Source organism: Panulirus ornatus, chromosome 5, assembly GCF_036320965.1.
Source record: "Panulirus ornatus isolate Po-2019 chromosome 5, ASM3632096v1, whole genome shotgun sequence".
In the NCBI taxonomy this organism is placed as follows: Eukaryota; Metazoa; Arthropoda; class Malacostraca; order Decapoda; family Palinuridae; genus Panulirus; species Panulirus ornatus.
Window position 1 is genome coordinate 6,165,762 of NC_092228.1, and position 17,500 is coordinate 6,183,261.

The 17,500-nt window shown below is 44.3% G+C and overlaps 1 protein-coding gene across 1 annotated transcript in view; it reads left to right on the forward strand.

Annotated features, from left to right (window-relative positions):
• The window catches only part of LOC139747714 (uncharacterized), a 99,796-nt gene that overhangs the window by 63,165 nt on the left and 19,131 nt on the right, over nt 1–17,500 (forward strand). Inside the window, 9 exon segments of the mRNA XM_071660324.1 lie at nt 1,692–1,880; nt 2,464–2,496; nt 4,079–4,249; nt 4,738–5,010; nt 5,012–5,176; nt 5,290–5,466; nt 6,079–6,126; nt 7,816–9,246; nt 12,946–12,990. Coding sequence (XP_071516425.1) covers nt 1,692–1,880; nt 2,464–2,496; nt 4,079–4,249; nt 4,738–5,010; nt 5,012–5,176; nt 5,290–5,466; nt 6,079–6,126; nt 7,816–9,246; nt 12,946–12,990 — 2,532 coding nt within the window.

The window sequence follows — 17,500 nt, forward strand, 5'->3', positions numbered from 1 at the left end:
GATTCCCACTCGTTTTCCTAGCTCCCACCATGATTCCCACTCGTTTTCCTAGCTCTGCCATGATTCTCACTCGTCTTCCTAGCTCTGCCCATGATTCCCACTCGTTTTCCTAGCTCTGCCCATGATTCCCACTCGTTTTCCTAGCTCTGCCCATGATTCCCACTCGTTTTCCTAGCTCTGCCATGATTCTCACTCGTTTTCCTAGCTCTGCCATGATTCTCAATTGTTTTCCTAGCTCTGCCATGATTCCCACTCGTTTTCCTAGCTCTCACCATGATTCCCAGTCATTTTCCTAGCTCTCCCATGATTCCCACTCATTTTCCTAGCTCTGCCACGATTCCCACTCGTTTTCCTAGCTCTGCCATAATTCCCACTCGTTTTTCTAGCTCTCACCATGATTTCCACTCGTTTTCCTAGCTCTCCCATGATTCCCACTCATTTTCCTAGCTCTGCCCATGATTCCCATTCGTTTTCCTAGCTCTCACCATGATTCCCACTCGTTTTCCTAGCTCTGCCATGATTCCCACTCATTTTCCTAGCTCTGCCATGATTCCCACTCGTTTTCCTAGCTCTGCCATGATTTCCACTCGTTTTCCTAGCTCTCACCATGATTCCCACTCGTTTTCCTAGCTCTCCCATGATTCCCACTCATTTTCCTAGCTCTGCCACGATTCCCACTCGTTTTCCTAGCTCTGCCATGATTCCCACTCGTTTTCCTAGCTCTCACCATGATTCCCACTCGTTTTCCTAGCTCTTCCATGATTCCCACTCATTTTCCTAGCTCTGCCACGATTCCCACTCGTTTTCCTAGCTCTGCCATGATTCCCACTCGATTTCCTAGCTCTGCCATGATTCCCACTCGATTTCCTAGCTCTGCCATGATTCCCACTCGATTTCCTAGCTCTGCCATGATTCCCACTCGATTTCCTAGCTCTGCCATGATTCCCACTCGATTTCCTAGCTCTGCCATGATTCCCACTCGATTTCCTAGCTCTGCCATGATTCCCACTCGTTTTCCTAGCTCTGCCATGATTCCCACTCGATTTCCTAGCTCTGCCATGATTCCCACTCGTTTCCCTAGCTCCCACCATGATTCCCACTCGTTTTCCTAGCTCTGCCCATGATTCCCACTCGTTTCCCTAGCTCCCACCATGATTCCCACTCGATTTCCTAGCTCTGCCATGATTCCCACTCGTTTTCCTAGCTCCCACCATGATTCCCACTCGTTTTCCTAGCTCTGCCATGATTCCCACTCGTTTTCCTAGCTCTGCCCATGATTCCCACTCGATTTCCTAGCTCCCACCATGATTCCCACTCATTTTCCTAGCTCTGCCACGATTCCCACTCGTTTTCCTAGCTCTGCCACGATTCCCACTCGATTTCCTAGCTCTGCCATGATTCCCACTCGATTTCCTAGCTCTGCCATGATTCTCACTCGTTTTCCTAGCTCTGCCACGATTCCCACTCGATTTCCTAGCTCCCACCATGATTCCCGTATCTTCCCAGCCACATAATGATTCCCACCTCATGTTCCCAGCTCTGCTATGGTTCCCACCACATCTTCCCAGCCCCCAACCATGATGATCCCTCCCCTACCTCATTCCCTCACCCCTCTATCCTCCCCACTTCCCTAGAACTCTTCTCCCCAGTGTCCCCGTGACTCTCCTCCCATATTCCTCCTCCTCCCGCAGGCCCTGAGGTCCGGCCGGAGCCGCAGCTGGTGAGGACAGTGACCGGGAGGACGTGCGTGTTGCCCTTCACCTACGAGGGCCACCAGTACCACGGCTGCATCATGCAACGCTCGGACAGGCCCTTCTGTGCCACCGAGGTCGACCACTCCGGGTCTCCCCTGGCCACCGACTTCTGCCCGGACGACTGGGGTGAGTGTCTGCCACCCCTCCACACCCGCAGAAGGGTGAGTTGTCTGTTGGACTGGACGCTCGCCCCCTCCTCCTCTTCTCACCCCCAGGGCGAGTGTCTGCTGCCCCTACTCACCCCAAGGTGAGTGTCTGCCCCCACACACCCCAGGGTGAGTGTCTGCCCCCCACACACCCCAGGGCGAGTGTCTGCTTCCCCTACTCACCCCAGGGCGAGTGTCTGCTTCCCCTACTCACCCAAGGGTGTTGAGTGTTTGCCCCTCATACCCCAGGGTGAGTGTCTTCTCCCCCCACACACCCCAGGGTGAGTGTCTGCCCCACCACACCACAGGAAGGTGGGTGTCTGTTGGCCCCCCGCTCACCCCAGGGTGAGTGTCTGATCCCCCTACCCTTCATACACCGTAACAGACTTTGATTCCCATGAGAAATAGCCAGCCAGTCAGGCAAACTGTCTCCTAGCCATATAATCTACCACACACATCCAGTCTGACAGACATCTATCTGGAGACAGACGTGAAACCGTAGATATAATGCCACTGCTGATAATGTCTGGGTTGGTAAATCTTCCCTTATTTTTATTTTTCAGATGGCACTGAGCTTGACGTCCCTCACCAGCAAGGTAAGTGACGAGAGAGATAGAAAGATAGATAGATAGATAGATAGATAGATAGATAGATAGAGGAGAGAGAGAGAGAGAGAGAGAGAGAGAGAGAGAGAGAGAGAGAGAGAGAGAGAGAGCCTACCAGATGGATAGTTTGATTTACAGATATAAAGATAGAAGAGAGAGGCTGGTGTATTAAGACAAGATGCAAAGGATATGATTTACGTATCCTTATCCTTTGCCCCTCCATTTGTAAACGTGAACACCTCGATAATACAGAGCTTGGGTGTGTGTGTGTGTAAGGGTCGAGTGTTCCTTCATTTTACATTCGCCTTCTCTCCTCCCAACCCAACCTCATCCTCTCTCACCCAGACGCAACAACAATACAACCTTGTAAAGATACGAGATGACGTCTTTGCTCTCTTAGGAGAACGCCTGTCACGCGCCTGTACACCCGTCATGAGCTTATATTACACCTCTCACACATGTATACCTATTATGTAATGGATGCCTTGGGTGCCTCAAGTACATATCGTATTTAAACTACTCTTTCTCGCACGTCCAGACCTCTCTTTTTCTCTCTTGCGCGCGCTTGTGTGTGTGTGTGTGGAACTTTAGATTGAAGAATCGAATTTCATTCAAACTTTTTACTCGAATCTCTCCTGTTGTTTGCATGAGAGGGATCGACTCCCATGCGAGGGAAGAGTTCATAAAGATAAGACTCTCCTTCACCCACCCCCTTCCCCTACCACCGTTCCCGGACACATTTCTCTTGTAAGTTCTGGACAGATTCCAGGCTAACTTCCAGAAGTTTTTCTTTTTTTTCCCTCCGTCTTTGCCACACCCATTGAACTATGTCGGATGTGTGTGTTTTCACCCTTGAAGGAAGGCTGTGTAGAGTGGGCGGGTTCTCTGCATCCCATGCCAGATGGGATCTTGCGAAGGGGAGTTGAGTCAAGTCGATTTCTTTCCGTTTCTTTCCTTTCTTTTTTTTCTGCGTTTGGAAGCAGCAGGTGTGGGAGGGGGTGTGTGTCTATGTGTTTCTGAAAGAGCTTTTAACCTCCTTTGAATAAAAATGAGATACGGAATGTTTTAAAACGTAGAATTAGTTGTAACTGGGTATATAGATCTGTATACACAAATGATATAGACACTGTATGAAAATGAGTATATAGATCTGTGTACACAGTATACACGAATGATATAGACACTGTATGATAAGGTGACATTTGAAAATAAATCGTATAGTGTAAGACGAATGATGAATACAAGTTCTGTGTAAATGAAGGGGAGAAAAAAGTTAATTTCAAGTCATTCAAGTTCTTCATTGTATTCATTGATGATTCATGAGTGATAGGCGGAAACATAGAGACAAACAAGCACCAAAGGAAACACACAGATATGCAAACGTACACACACACACACACAAATGTGGACGAATACACGCAAATACATAAAACTACACAGATACAGAAACAATCACAAACGCACTCAAGTCCATACATGCAGATACACCAGAAACACACCACACCCACACACTCACTTCATTCCCTCATGGATCCATCTCTCTCTCTCTAACACACTCTTAATCCCCTTGAAGGTACTGCGACGCTGACGGAGTCCGGGTCGAGGTGCGTGTTCCCCTTCAGGTACAGAGGAATGGAATACCATTCCTGTACCTCAGACTACGCCCCGAGGGCCTGGTGCGCCACTGCCGTCGACGGCTCGCTCTACAGGACCGTGTGGGACTTCTGCGTCGACAGCTCACAAGGTGAAGTGAGATCTGTTGCGGGACGACTTCGAATGCTCCTCAGATCGGCGCTATTTTAGTCGTGTTTACGTACACTGTTGCTTCTAGATACGATTTTCTTTTAGACATTTTGACGTATACTGTTGCTTGCAGATACGATTCTTTTTAGACGTGTTGACGTACACTGTTGCTTCTAGATAGATTTTTTAGACGTTTTGACGTACACTGTTGCTTCTAGATAGATTTTTTTTAGACGTTTTGACGTATACTGTTGCTTTTAGATATTGTTTTTTAGACGTTTTGACGTATACTGTTGCTTCTAGATACGATATTTGTTAGACGTTTTGACGTATACTGTTGCTTCTAGGTACGATTTTTTTTAGACGTTTTGACGTACACTGTTGCTTCTGGATACTCTTTTTTTTTTTTGATCACTTTTTTGTATTTATGAGTACGAACATTTTGCTTCTCTTTTCCACGTTATTTACTCACCCGTTCCTTTCCATCAGACGTGAGACGGGAAGGCCGTTGGTTCTCCATCTCTCAGAAAGGAACAGAGGAGGTGGAGGGAGGGGAGGTGGAGGGGCTGCAGGCGCTGCCCTGGAAACCAGACTCGACGAAGCACTCATGGCAGATGAACCCCTCTTACGAGACCTGGAACCTTGAGCCTCCAGTGGACACGATTCTGTCTCCTGCAGAGTTTCCAGGGGCTTTCCAGCCAGAGGCAGAGCCGGCCTTTGAGGCTCCGCTGGAAGCCTGTTCCCGAGTATATACCAGAATCTATGCCAGAGGCCATACCAGAAGCAATGCCCGCTGAGGTCCCGGGGTTGGAACCCCCGTATGACACTGAGGGTCAGCCTCCAGCACCTGAAGACCAATGGTTCTCCCAACCTCGATCTCTCGAGCAACTCTTCGTCCCGGATATCGAACCCACGACTCTGCTGGAAGGTAAGACCATCGCCTGAGTAGTTACCTCCGAGTGAAATGTGCTGTTCCAGATGGAAATTGATTCCTCTCTCTCTCTCTCTCTCTCAATCGAACCTTTCTAATCACCCCGGCAGACGGTGGGGGAGAAGCTATCACGACGGCGGACGGGAGGCGCTGCGTCTTTCCTTTCATCTGGCGTGGGCGGCGCTACACGGCGTGCACGGGCGTGGAGGCCGAGTACGAGTGGTGTGCTACAAGCGTTGACATACACGGTCGACCAACTGCCACGGACTTCTGCCAGCCGCTGCCAGGTGTGTGTGTGTGTGTGTGTGTGTGTGTGTGAATGTGCCTGGCCTTACCTTCTCTATACCATTTTCTTTTATATCTTCAAGTCTTCGTGTTATATATATATATATATATATATATATATATATATATATATATATATATATATATATATATATATATATATACACACGTCTGTATCCAGAGGGGTAGTGAGGTCTGGGTGATAACAGGGTATACGAGGGTGGTGAATCATTTAGGAACGTTTGTGATCTCTGTGCCAGTGATGACCATACGTTTAATCTGTGGAAAAAGAAAACGTTTGTCTCTTTGATGAAGTCATATCCGAAAAAGTGCATGTAATATATATATACGTATTTATTACCAATGTAATACTGTTTATATACTACCACTATAATACTGTATATATACACTATCACTGTATTACTGTTCTTAATGATCATTATGATCCATTCATTCATATATATATATATATATATATATATATATATATATATATATATATATATATATTTATATATATATATATATATATACTTTCATTTTCTTTTCCTCTTCCTCTTCATCCACTTCACTACATTTCTCCTCTGGACTACTACATTCACCCTCCATTTCAGGGCTAGACTTCGGGCGGCCGGACCCCACCATTGCTTCGCTCAATTCAAGTAAGTTCCTTTCTTCCCTGTGTACACACACACACACACACACACACATCGTAGATATTTATGGTTGAGACAATCCAACCCCCCGCCACCCCGACCCGTTGAAATATAATTTCCCCTTGATTACCTTCATGACTGGACGCGAGATTACATTTTCCCACACACGAGAAGTAATGCCGTGCATCAATTAAAAGCTGTTGCGGTTTTTTTTTCCCAATTTTTTTCGTATGAAATTTTGTTTAATTCCTAATCTGTAAGTGCTGATATGCAGATGAAATAATCATGCTCTGACATTCAATTATTTTTTCACTTTAATAACACGCGCGTCGTCATTATCTGGCGCATACGCAGAGGCGTTAATTGGCAAGTTAATGTCGCTGATGTATTTCGTGAACGCCTCGCGTATGTATGTATTAATACTCTGGTTCTAAAGTATTTAATGAGTGGACAGGTGTCAATACGAAGTTATCAAACGTTGATACTTAGCATCGGTGTTTTTTGGGAAGGATTTGAATGATAGTTGTTAGTGTGATCATAACTTTGAACTAGCAGCCGGGTCGTCCCACGGTGGGGTGTGGGGTGGTTAGAGAGGAGGAGGAGGAGGAGGAGGAGGAGGAGGAGAGGAGGAGGAGGAGGAGGAGGAGGCCACCACTCTCCCTTTCCCTCCCTGTGCTGGTAGAGAATTGATATTAACACTATAACAGTTTCACGGCACCTTCGTTGACGTGGGTTTAACACACACGTATATCCGGACAAAGCGGGAAATACTTTCATGCTTATTTTTGAGGTTCAATTGACGTATATATATGTAGTGAGTGTTGACGAATAATACAGGATCTTGCCCTACAAATCTTTATGGATTAGTATGATTACAAGACGTGTCTTCAGTCACACACACACACACAGACACAGACACAGACTCAGACACACACGCACACTCACACAGACACGCACACACACACACAGACACACACACACACACATATATATATATATATATATATATATATATATATATATATATATATATATTACCCATGTAGGGAATAAGTTCAAAAACCTCTTCCACTGAGACAGATATATTCGTAACCCACCAACTTACGTACGGAGCCGAGACCTGGAATATGAGTTATAACCAGTGGTTTGGCTCGATGCCCTTGGCGACCGCCTCCATTCCCACTGCGAAAGATGTATTTACGAAAGATCGTCTGCTGCGGGACACCCGCGTCAGGTTGGTGGGGGGGAGGCGAGGAGAGGAGGAGGAGGAAGGTGATGGCCGAGGGCCTCCGCGTCTCGTTTATAATATATCTGATCGCCCGAAGCGGCTGGGAAAATGTGTGTGTGTGTGTGTGAAGACCTTTGGAGCAGCACTAAGGCCCCTTGCTAAAAAGGGGAAACTGAATTTGTGGTATAGAGGAGAAGAATATCCCATTTTCTCTTCATGTACAGTGTGTGTATTTATATGTTCATGTTGGAAAGGATCACAATTTTGCGCGTGATCAAGATATTCCTATGAGTCCACTTATCGTGTTTCATTTTCCCCGTGGACTCATAGTAATATATATATATATATATATATATATATATATATATATATATATATATATATATATATATATATATATATATATATAAAATATATATATATATATATATATATGTGATTTATATATATATTCATGACCATTTCAGTGGAGGGACATCCTGCCCTTGTGGGACATCTAGGCATCGAAGGACACCCTGGGATACGGGGACATCCTGCTATAGAGGGACATGGTGCCGTGCTGGGCCACCTGGGCGTCCCAGGACACGGTAGGATGGTGGGCCACCCCGGCCTAAGGGGACATGACGAAGTCCCGGGACACACAAGTATTGGAGGACATCCCAGTATCTTGGGACATGCAGCGGTTGAAGGACATCCGGCTGTTGAGGCTCATGGGGCTGTCCCAGGACACCCTGCCGTCCCGGGACATCATGGACTGAGGGCCCACGGCGGTATTGCAGGACATCCTGGTGTCCCAGGACACGGGTCCGTCCGGGGACACCAAGGAGTCCCAGGACACCCTGAAGCAGAGGGTCATCCACAGATATTCGGACATGGTGCCGTCCAGGGACATCCGGCAGTAGAAGGTCATTCTACCGTCTTGGGACATCCAGCAATAGAAGGACATGGAAGCGTCGAGGGACACCAGGGTATCCCACAACACCCGGGTGTGCCAGGACATCCTGCAGTCGCTGGACACCCAAGCCTGCGAGGACACCAAGGTGTACAGGGACATGGTAGCATACAGGGACACCCAGCCGTCGAGGGACACCAAACCGTCCCTGGACATCCGGATGTGGAAGGACATGAGGCCGTCGAGGGACATCCTTCCGTCCCAGGACACGCGGCTGTAGTAGGACATAAATCTGTCCATGGGCACGAAGAGTTGCCCGGTCACCCAGCCATACGAGGACATCCGAGTATACCCGGACATCCTGGCGTCCAGGGACATCCTACTGTAGGAGGACACGGAGGTGTCCGTGGACACGCTGCAGTCCACGGACACCCGAGCATACCGGCACACCCAGCAGTCCATGGACATAGGGACATCCAGGGACATCAACAGATCCTGGCACACCCTGGTGTACAGGGACATGCAGCAGTTCCCGAACATCCTATAGTCTCGGGACACCCTGGAATTCAAGGACATCCGACCGTCCTAGGACACCCTGCGATCGAGGAACATCCATATGTCGCCGGACATCGTGGGGTAAAGGGACATGGTAGCCTTGTAGGACACCCTGACTATCCTGGACACCCTACCGTGCGAGGACATCCTGCAGTCGAGGGACACCCAAACATTTTAGGACACCCGAACATACTGGGACACTCTAGTGTCCATGGACACCCCGGCATACCAGGACACATGGGTGTATTAGGACACTCAGGTATCGAAGGACATCCGAACGTCGTGGGACATCCTAGAGTCGAGGCCCATCCTGGAGTCCAGGGTCATCCGGACATCGCGGGACATCCGGCATTGCTAGGACACGAGATCATCGAAGGACACGAGGGAGTCGTTGGACATCCGTCTGTCGTAGGACATCCGGACATCCTAGTGCCACTTGCACCATATAAAGGTAAGGATCCTTGGGTACCTTGCCTACATCCGGGAAGTAAGAAATGAACAAACCCAGAAGCAATCTTTTTCCTTCTTTCCATTAGAAATTCCACCGCAGAATACACCTTTGTCATCCCCCTCTAAACCTGTAAGGGAAATGGGAGGACTGTGATTAGCCCCAAAGAAGAAATCGTATGAGCAGTTCAAATCGATGAAAATCGCCGGGGAATTAATCACCTAAGAAAGTGTAAGAAGGTCATGAGACAGGTGTAAACGCGAGGAAGAAAAGAAGAATTTCCTCGAGAGTTTGAGAATAATCTTAAGGAATTCTTCATATGTGTAAGACAAAGGAAGACAGTCAAAAGCGGAATTGGACCACTACGAAACGAACATGACACACTTAACTACTGACGACAAGGGAATGGCTGGCTACCATACTAAATTATTCTTTGAACTCCGCATTCACAGTTGAGGAAACGTCTCGCGTGCCCCAACCAATGAAAATGTTCAAGGATGTGATAAAGAAGAGTTGAGGGACAGAGAAATATAAACCGCTCTGAAATACTTAAGATACCTGGACCAATTAAATTTGAACGAGTCCAACGGCCCAGATAACTTGGCTCCAAGATTTTCAAAGGTCAGGAGACAGATAGCTGATATACTCCATAACAAAAGTACTCAGCAGACCTCAATCGGATGGCCAGGTGCCAGTTGAATGGAAGCAAGGAAATGTTATTATCTATCTATCTATCTATCTATCTATCTATATATATATATATATATATATATATATATATATATATATATATATATATATAGGGACGAAAGGTGCGCCTTGAACTCTCGCCCAATTAGTCTTACGTCAGTGTTAGTTCAAATGATGGCAAAAATGATACGAGAAAAGATTGTCACGTTTCCAGATCACAGAATGATATTGGACAACCAACACGGGTTTCCGCAGTAGAAGATCCTGCCTGACAAATTTTCTGACGTTTTTAATGTTGTTTATCAGAACTGGGACGAAAATCTACCGTCTGATATAGTATATCTAGATTTTTTTTCAAAAGGCTATCGATAAAGTACCTCATACGAGACTTTTACATAGACTCAGAGCACAGGTGAAGGGCTCTGTACATGGCTCAGAGACTGGTTTACTGGAAGGAAGCAGCGTGTCGTATTTAAGCCTCAGATTGGCTAGACGTAACAAGTGGTGTGCCACAGGGGTCGGTCCTAGGCGCCCCCATTCTTTTCATACTATACATTAATGACCTAGGACGCCGTCTCGTATCTAAGGTCTTCAAATCTGCCACTCATGTGAACTCTAAACATTCTTAAGTCTCAAATTCTCCATCATCCTATATAAATCACACAGTAAACATTCTTGTTGTTTCTACTGCTTTGTCACCATATACAAATTATTCCATAAACATCTTCAATTTTCTTCACTGTCATAAAGCACACCATATACATTCTAGTAGTCTGACATACATTATAAATCACACCAAAAATATTTTGAAAATTTCCATTTGCTTGTCATCCGTAGTAACTTAAAAGTGACCATTTCACAATCATTGCTTTTGTATTATATCTGATTAGCAATGTGTACATGTACATTCGACATCCGAATGTATATTACCACTATGCAAATTTTCCATGGGCTTCACTGTATTGTAATCCTGAATATATAGTATAGAATTGTTATATATATATATATATATATATATATATATATATATATATATATATATATATATATATATATATATATATATATATGTGTGTGTGTGTGTGTGTGTGTGTGTGTGTGTGTGTGTGTGTGTGTATTGCCCGAAAACGATACTAACACCAAGAGAATTTTGGCAGAGAGAGAGAGAGAGAGAGAGAGAGAGAGAGAGAGAGAGAGAGAGAGAGAGAGAGAGAGAGAGAGAGGAACTTATCTCTATTCATTTCGAGCATTTGATTATCCGCTTCACTCTGAGAAAACATTGGAAACGTATTTCTGTTCCTGATCCCTTTGGGGGGGAGGGGAAGCAGCTGGTGATAGGATTCATTCGCAGTGGCAAAGAGAGAGAGAGAGAGAGAGAGAGAGAGAGAGAGAGAGAGAGAGAGAGAGAGAGTGAGAGAGAGAGAGAGAGAGAGAGAGAGAGAGAGAGAGAGAGAGAGAGAGAGGATGTGCTGACTGGAGTGGAGGTGAAATATACCCACTTACAAACCTCTGAGCACCAACACACACGCACAAGAGGTAGGGCCTTATGAGTGTAAATCTCCCTCCCTTTACAGTACAAATGGGTAAATACACACACACACACACAGAGACACACACACACACACACACACATATACAAACAAGAGATGAGGGTCCCCCCACGAGTGTGGTAAATTTCCCCTCCCATACGGTAAGAATAGGTAATTACACACACACACACACACACGTATATGTACATAGGCCAACTGAGAGAGAGAGAGAGAGAGAGAGAGAGAGAGAGAGAGAGAGAGAGAGAGAGAGAGAGAGAGAGAGAGAATCTGGTTAAGGCATGAGGGAGGCGGGCAAGAAGAATAAAAGAACACCAACAACTCGAGCCACACACATCATAGTTATCATCATACTTCCCACCGTCGCTACACACACACACACACACACACACGCGTGCGTGTATACATTCGCCAAGGCGAAACTCGGACGAAGTTAAGCCACGCAGACAAGTGATGTCTGGTTAAGGCCTCGCTGACGAGTCGTGTCTGGTTGAGCCATAAAGTTTAAACTGGCGGCGGTTGCATCCGACTAGCTTTTGCCAGTTGCGTCTCGTTTGCTACCTGACAGCATCTTGCCTCGTGGTGTATATACCACAGGGAATATATATATATATATATATATATATATATATATATATATATATATATATATATATATATATATATATTCCTATGAGTCCACGGGGAAAATGAAACACGAAAAGTTCCCAAGTGCACTTTCGTGTAATAATCACATCATCAGGGGAGACACAAGAGAGAAATATAACAGTCAGTTGATATACATATATACATATATATAAATAAATAAATATATTTATATGCTGCCTTCTGCTGAGTCAGGTTGTTTTGGAGGGAGAGGGGCGCTCGCCTGGGAGGTGGGTGAAGACCTAGGAGCGGATTTCAACAGGGTTTTGGAGTTATTTGAGGGTTTCTCTGATGGATGTAGAGGGGGGGATGGTCGTACTGGATCGTGCTGGAGAGTGAGAGACAGTGGGATGGAGGTAAATGCCTTGCGTACGAACATACGACACCTTGAGGACGTAGGTACGACACCTTGGGTACATAGGTACGACACCTGGAGTACGTAGGTACGACACCTTGAGTACGTAGGTACGACCCTCTTGAGTACGTAGGTACGATCCCCTTGAGTACGTAGGGACGACCCCTTGAGTACGTAGGTGCGACCCCCCTGGAGCCTTCTCTCTCTCTGTGATGGCGTGGCTCTCACCCCGACCTTCTTGAGTGTATGGGCTCTGGACGTCCGTGAGAAATATCAATAAATGAATGAAAGAATAACTGAGGAATGTGTATATGACTGGATAACCAATAACTTTGTTAACTAGTGTGATCACACGGCACAGGGTAGTCATTGTGGTGTTGTTATCTGACCTCCCGATTTAATGAGGTCTTGGCTCCTGTTCAGTGGCAGGCAGTTTAATGTGGCTTCTTTCATTTCTTTCAACAGTTTCTCCGTTATGCTTGCGGAATCCGGCCAACACCCTGTACACAGGTAAGTGTCTCGTGTATGCGTGGGTGTGGGAGGGAGAGGGCTTGCTCTGCGTGCATACAACACACACACACACACACATCCTCCCCTTCCTACCTACGGAACAAATTTACATTTAATTTGGCTTCAGAAATTTTGATGGTATTTTCAATCCTGGTTTTGATAAAAAAAAGAATAGAGAGGCGTTGTTATCATGGCTGAATAAATCGTAATTGCTCCTCCTCCTTTCTCCACCCACGGGGGTTGATTACACAGTAATTTCCCCCCCCCCACACACTAAGAATGTTAATGGTTTGTCAACGCCGCTCGGGAGTACTTTAATTGTGGAGGAATTGTAGGTGTGTTTTATCCTGCCCTCCGTAACCCAGTGTCTAAACTAATGCTCACACGCTTAGTGTCAGAACACTGTTCTGGGAAATGAATTTAGAATTTCATTGTGTGTGTGTGTGTGTGTGTGTCAGTGGGTAAGTGTGTATGTGTGTGTATGAGTGTGTATGTGTGTGTGTGCGTGTGTCTGTGTGTGTATGTATGTGTATGAGTGTGTATGTGTGTGTGTGTGCGTGTGTCTGTGTGTGTATGTATGTGTATGTGTGTGTGTATGTGTGTATGTGTATGTGTGTGTGTATGTGTATGTGTGTATCTGTATGTGTATGTGTGTGTATCTATGTGCATGTGTGTGTATGTGTGTGTATGTATGTGTGTGTATTTGTGTGTACTTGTATGTGTGTGTATGTGTATGTGTGTATGTGTATATACATATACACACACCCACATACATACACCCACATACACACATACATACACATACACACATGCACATGCACACACACACATACAAACGCATACACATACCCACACGCACACATACACACACGCACACATACACATACACACACATACACACACGCATACACACACACAAACATACACATACACGCACACATACACACACATGCACACACATACGAACAAACACACACACATACACGCACACAGACATACACACATACTCACGCATACACATAAACATATACACGTACACACATACACACACATACACATACGCATACACACATACATACATACACGCATACACACATACACATACACACGCATACACACACATATATACACATACATAGGAACAAACACACACACACACACACACACGCACACAGACATACATACACACTCATACACATACACACATATACACACACCCACACATACACACGCATTCACATACACACACATACACATACACACATACACACACATACACATACACACATTCACATACACACACATACACACATACACACATTCACACACATACATACACAAACATACACACACATTCACACATACATACACACACTTGCACATACACACATACATACAAATACGAACATACACACGTACACATATACACACATACACATACATACAAATACACATACACACACATACAAACACATACTCATACACACACATGCACATACACAAATACACACATGCATACACACAAACACATACACAGACATACTCACACACACGTACACATACACACACATACACATACCCACACAAACACATACACACATACACACACACGCATACACATAAATACACATACACGCACACATACACATACACACGTATACACACATACATACACATACACATACACATACACACATTCACACGTACACACACATATATACATACACACATACACACACAAGCACACATACACACCCACACATACACACATATACACATACACATACACACTCACACATACACTTACACACACATACATAGACTTACACATACACACACATACATACACACATGCACATACATACACGCATACAAACATACACACACATACACATACTCATACACACATACACAAACACACTTTCACATATACACACATACATACACGAACATATACACATACATACATACACACATACACATACCCACACAAACACATACACATACACTTACACACATACACGCACACATACACATACACATACGCACACGTATACACACATACATACACACATACACACATTCACACACGTACACACTCACATACACACACACACACACACAAACACACATACACACCCACACATACACACATATACACATACACACCAAACATACACATACACACACATACATAGACTTACACACACACACACACACATAAAACATACATAAACACACACACATATTTATACACACATACACATAGCAATACACACACATACAATCACACATACACATACACACATACATAAACACATATAAACATACACATATATACACATACACACACAAATACACACATACACATTCACACACACATACACACTTATACATACACACACACTCACACTCACGCATACACACACATACACATAGACATATACACACATACACACATACACACATATGCACATACACACACATACACAAACACATACACATTCACACAGACACACATACATACACGCACACATACACACAGACAGACACACATAAAGACACACACATACACATACCCACACAAACACATACACACCATCACACATACACACACATACATACACACATACGCACATGCACACAAACACATACACAAACATACATGCACTTACATACACGCACACATACGCATACACACATACACATACAAATACATACACACATACACACACTCATACACACACATACACGCACACATACATACACATACACAATACACACATACACACCCACACATACACATTCACACATACATACGCATAGACACATACACATACATACACATACACAAACACTCATACACATTCACAGACATACACATACACACACACATACACACACACAGACACATTCACACACAGACACATACACATACCCACACAAACACATACACACCTTCACACACACACACGCATACACACACATACACACATGCACATACACGCACACATACACACACACACACAAATACACTCACATAAACACACATATACACACATACATACACGCACACATACACATGCACACATACACACTCATTAACACACATAGACACATACACACATACAAACATATACACACACACGCAAACATACACACCCACACATACATTCACATACACACACATACACACCCACACATACATACGCATACACGCACATACACATACACACATACACACATACATACACATACACATGCATACATACATACACACACATACACATGCACACACACATACACATACGCACACACATACATACACACATATACACATATACATAATATACAAACACACATACAGACATACACACATACACGCACACATACACATACATGCATACACAAACACATACACACACAAATACACATACATACACACATACATACATACATACACATACACATACAAACACATACATACACACATACACATTCTCATACACATACTCATACACACATACACACACATACACATACATACACATACACATTCACATAGACATACACATACACACACAGACACATAGACATACAAATACCCACACAAACACATACACACCACACACACATACACACGCATACACACATACACACTCACATACACACACATACACATAAATACACACATACACATACATACACATACACAAATACACACACACATGCACATACACACACGTACACACACACACACATACATACATATACACACATACACACACTCATACATACACACATACAAACACAAACACATACACGCACACATACATACCTACACATACATACACATACACAATAACACATACACACACCCACGCATACACATACACACATATACTCATACACACATACACATGCACACATCCACATACACACATACACAAACACCCATACACATTCACAAACATACACATACCCACACATACACATACACGCACACATACACATACACTCACAGACACATACACAGACATACAGACACACATAGACATACCCACACAAACACATACACACACACGCATACACACATGCACATACACGCACACATACACATACACACATATACACTCACATACACACATACATACACATACATACATGCACCCATACACATACACACACATACAAACACACACATACAAGCACACATACACACCCGCACATACACATACACACATACATTCATATACACACATACCCACACATACACATACACATACATACGCATACACGCACATACACACATACATACACATACACTCATACACACACATACACATACACACATACCCACTTTCACATACATACAAATACCCACACACACATACACACATACACATACACACACATACTCATACACACATACACACACACATACACAAACACATTCACATACACACACACCTACACATACACACATACACACATTACACATACATACACA